Source organism: Papaver somniferum, unplaced genomic scaffold, assembly GCF_003573695.1.
Source record: "Papaver somniferum cultivar HN1 unplaced genomic scaffold, ASM357369v1 unplaced-scaffold_158, whole genome shotgun sequence".
NCBI classification, from domain to species: domain Eukaryota; kingdom Viridiplantae; phylum Streptophyta; class Magnoliopsida; order Ranunculales; family Papaveraceae; genus Papaver; species Papaver somniferum.
In genome coordinates, this window is record NW_020625264.1 from 4,195,598 (window position 1) to 4,200,548 (window position 4,951).

Here is a 4,951-nt window from a genome sequence, read left to right on the forward strand (position 1 = left end):
GCACAAAACGTGCACATTGGTGTGTTGGACACGCATCGTGTCAGTGTCCCACGCATGTCCCGTGTCCAACGCGAGTTGGACGCGAATATGGCTCAAAAAATGTAGCGTCCGTGCAACCCAGGTGGGGATGAATGGTTGGTTATTTTTAAAGAAATAAATACAATAAAATTTCTCTTTTCACCCTTGGAGTTGAAAATTCTAACTCGTGTTTAATGATTTTGAACTTAGAAATGTTCATTTTTGTAATATTTGAGTTATTAGGGATGGATTTGGAAATCAATTAGCTTCAACCCTTCATCAAAATAGTGTACGCCTGCAGCCAGAAAGACCGGACACATGAAGTTCTATTGGAAGAGACATCGGTTAACAGGTTCTAAGGTGTAATTAGCATCTCAAGATGAGACAGTCTTATTCCATTAATTTGTTCATGTTAATTAGTTGACATTCATGCCACATGGGAGCCCTATTTTGGATGTAAGTACTTGGATGAATATACTTCCCAACCAAACCATATTTACATTCCGTGGACGTCCTAACGTTTGTACGAAAATACAGTGTTGGCCAACGTGCAACGCTTAATGGACGTGCATTCTACTTGCCTTCGTAAAACGAAGGAAGTATTCTCTTACATTGGCGTCCAGAAGTTTTGCGATAATTAATAGTCAACTACGGACGTGCATTCTTGTCTTGGACAGCCATTTAGCAAAGGGACATCCCATGTTATAAAAAGAAACAATGTTATGTGATGCACGATCATGGAAGTTCCCGAAGAAAATAAAGATCGTGGCAGCAATACATATGTTTTCGGATTTTAACAACGTCGAAAAGGTTTAATTCAAATTCTATAAATGATAATATCATAAGAAAGGACTAAACACAAAATTAACTAAAATCGAACCAGTACTAATTCTTCATCATCATCTTTTTTTCTTCATAAACTCGTTATATTTCTTTTTCAAGTCAAGAAAATGGTGGAAGCTGTGGTTTCATTTGCTGTGGAGAAATTGGCTGATGCACTTATTAGTGAAACATTTTTCTTGCTTGACGTTCGTAATCAAGTCAAGGGGTTACGCGATGAACTAATAAGGATGCAATGTTTCTTAAAAGATGCAGATGCAAAGGAACAACAAGGAGATGAACGTGTCCGCAATTGGGTTAAGGAAATTAGAGACGTTTCTTATGATGCGGAAGATGTTATTGACACCTACATACTTAAAGTTGATTCTTCCAGTGACACTAAGGGAATCAAAAGAAAGGCATTGATGGTTAAGAATCTGAAACATATTCATAAGGTTGGAAATGACATCCTGGCCATCCAGGCTAGACTCAAAGCTATCTCTGATAGTACCATCAGATACGGTATCAAGGATTTGCGCAGCAGCGAAGCTTCAAGTTATGAAACAAATCAAAGGATGGTTCAACATCCCCTAAGAAATCGCTATCCTCATGTTGAGGACAATGATGTTATTGGCTTCGATAAATATACAAGGACATTGTTCACTGAGTTGATGAAAGATGAAGAACAACGTCGTGTCGTATCCATTATTGGGGTCGGAGGCCTAGGCAAAACAACTTTGGCCAAGAAAATATATAGGCATGATACTCTGATGAGTCATTTTGATTGTTTTGGTTGGAGTTCTATATCTCAACAACTTAATGTGAAAGATGCTTTGGGGGAAATTTTGAATAAGTGTATGTCTTTACCAGAGTGCAAGCTGCAGATGAGCGAGGCAGATCTTATAGGAAAGCTTTATGACTACCTCCAAGATAAGCGATACTTTGTAGTCTTGGATGATGTATGGAGACAAGATCAATGGAATACTTTAAGTCCTGCGTTTCCCACAGGAAAGAGAGGAAGCAAAGTATTATTAACAACGCGGAACAAGGAGGTTGCTTTACATGCAGATCCATGGGGCCTTCACTTCGAACCTCAAATTTTAAGCGACGATGAAAGTTGGGAATTGTTTTGTAAGAAGGCATTCCCAAAGAATACTACAGATGCTAATTGCTACTCATCACGTCTGAAGAAGCTAGGAAGGGAGATGGTGCGCAAATGCGGTGGTCTTCCGCTGGGGATATGTGTGCTTGGAGGGTTATTAGCAACAAAGGGGACAGACATCAAGCAATGGGAACTTGTTCACAGAGACGTTCTTTCGAATATTAACAAAGGAGAAAAAGGAGGAGTGAACGGAATATTAGCATTAAGCTACTATGACTTGCCATCTCACTTGAAGCCATGTTTTCTCTATCTAGGTCTCTTCCCGGAAGACTACGAAATTCCAAGAAAGAAGTTGGTTCAATTCTGGATTGCTGAGGGTTTCATATCACATACAAGAGAAAATTCGCAAGTAACAATGGTGGACATAGGGAAGCACCAATATCTCGCAGAGTTGATTCAAAGGTGTCTGGTTCAGGTTGGAAGACATATCCACTATTCAACACCGGGCAAGGGTTATCATATATGTAAGGTGCATGACCTTATGCGAGACCTTTGTTTGTCAAAGGGGAGGGAGATAAGCTTCCTTGATGTTTATAATCAGAAACATCAAATTGGTAATGTGATAACATCACATTCTTCGAAAATTAATACTCGTGGAAGATTACGGAGGTATGGCATCAATATGACCGACGACGACGACTGTTTAAATAGGTATGACTTCTTTTCCGATGATTCAGATTGTGCAATTCGCACTATTCATGCCACTTTGCTGTGGGGTTGTCCTCCAACACTATTGAATTACCAGAATATGAAACTGCTTAGAGTCTTAGATCTTATGAACGAGAAAAAATTCGATAAAAGTATGACAAAACAAGTTTTCCAACTAATTCACTTGAGGTATCTAAGGATACATCAGGTTTCTGAGATCTCATCATCCATAGGCAATTTACGAAATTTACAATACCTAAAGTTTGGCCGTGAGTCAGGTGGGTTACCTGAAACTGCATCAAGGTTGGTACAATTAAGGCAGCTACTTGTTTCACAGAAACGTGTCGGTCAGGGTTTTCAAATTGAGAATTTGGTAAACCTCTCTAGTCTTAGAATAAACGGCGGCAAATGGATTAGAAAAGGTTGTCTGGAGAATCTTTCAAATCTTCAAAGATTGAAAGTACACTGTTCCTCGCGAATCCAGACTGATATCATCATAGAAGAGATTGTCCGCAAACGGAGTTCATCATCATCATCCACTGGTGATCAGTATCAAAGCCCTATTAGAAAATTGTCTTTCTGGGATGCAGGTGGATATCCAGAAGCATCATTTCCCAAGTTAATGTTTGAGTCACTTTCTTGTTGTCATAACCTTCGCAAACTGTTTTTAGACGGTAGATTAGATATTTCCAACCTCCAAAAATATCCACCAAATCTCACCAAGTTAACCTTGTCTTACAGCAACTTTTTTAAAGAAGATCCCATGACAGCTTTTCAAAATCTTCCAAAACTAAGGATTTTAAATATATATTTATGTGGACACCTAGGAGAGAAACTGAAATGTTCACCGAAAGGATTTCCTCAACTCCAATATTTATCCCTGGGTCAGTTTAACGAGGTAAAGGAGTGGACCGTGGATCAAGGTGCAATGCCCAATCTCAAGGAGTTACATATGAAGGACTTCGCTAAATTGGAAATGCTTCCAGAAGGATTAAGGTTCATCACTGCCCTTGAAAAATTGGAGATCTCATTTTCGAAATTGGTCAAAGAAAGGGTCGTAGAAGGAGTAGGAGCGGACTGGTACAAAATTCAACATATACCCTCTATCATAACCAAGTATGCATAGTGATCCTAGAATTATTTTTTTAAGTGCCACGTATGCTGTTGAGCTGTTCTGAAAAAAAAAAGTAATATTTGTCGAATAGTATAGTTTGTTTGCAATAGTCTTTATCATGGAATTTGATATAGCCTAATGTATTATGCTAATACCATTTTATTTTAATATTTTTATAATATCACAATTGATATCGAAAGGGTCTTAAAGGCACGAGGAAACATTGCAATTGAAGCGGACTAGCACAAAATTAAGCATATATACCCTCCTCGTTATAGCATGGAAATAACAAAGGTAAAAATATCATTTGATCTTTTTTATGTGATCCCAAGTCAGTTTGGTAATTTCAGAAATCACCTTTTTCATTTGGTCCATTTAAAAATATTAAATGAACCAAAGAACCCTTTTATATTATTCCTATTTACTTTTTGTAACAGTTTATTATGTCTGATGAACTCCGGAGTTCATTTCTTCAAATGAACTCCTAATAAAATTAAACAAAATTTCCTACTTATTTTTTGTACGGAGTTCATTCTGTTTGATGACCTCCGGAGTTCATTCCTTCAAATGAACACCTAGTAATTCACACACGAGTTCATCTTCAACACGAGTTCATTCTTTACATGAACACCTAGTAATTCAAAATCTAAAAACAAAGTTCATTCTTTACATGAAACCAAATCTTCAACAACAGCAGATAAAGAAAAAACATAGCTCATTCCAGAAATGAACTCCGTCACAAACCAGATTTCATTCCAGAAATGAACTCCGTCATCTTCATAAAAAATCTTCATCACAAACAGAGTTCATTCCAAATGAACTCCGTCTTTTTCATCAGCAGCAACAACTCATCTTCATCATCTTCATCGTCTCCATCATCAGCAACAACAGACGAAAAAACATCAAAAACCTTCATCACAAACAGAGTTCATTCCAGAAATGAACCCCGTCATCTTCATCTTCTTCATCATCATCAGCAACTCATCTTCATCATCTTCATTGTCTCCATCATCAGCAGCAACAACAGACGAAAAAACATCAAAATTTGCATCACAAACCAGAGTTTATTCCAGAAATGAGCTCCGTCATCTTCATCATGTTCATCAGGAGAAGTAACTCATCTTCATCGTCTCCATCATCATCTTCATTGTCTCCATCATCATCAGCAACAACAGATGAAAAAACATCAA

The 4,951-nt window shown here is 37.7% G+C and overlaps 1 protein-coding gene across 1 annotated transcript; it reads left to right on the forward strand.

The window, feature by feature from the left end:
* The first annotated feature begins 968 nt into the window (after window positions 1–968).
* On the forward strand, window positions 969–3,773 carry LOC113337217 (putative disease resistance protein At1g50180). The gene has a single exon (XM_026582918.1). The coding sequence runs from the start codon at window positions 969–971 to the stop codon at window positions 3,771–3,773; it is 2,805 nt and encodes a 934-aa protein (XP_026438703.1).
* The last annotated feature ends 1,178 nt before the right edge of the window (window positions 3,774–4,951 follow it).

Excerpts from the sequence above, each read along its gene's own strand:
- LOC113337217 (XM_026582918.1), top strand. The coding sequence starts at position 969 with ATGGTGGAAGCTGTGGTTTCATTTGCTGTGGAGAAATTGGCTGATGCA.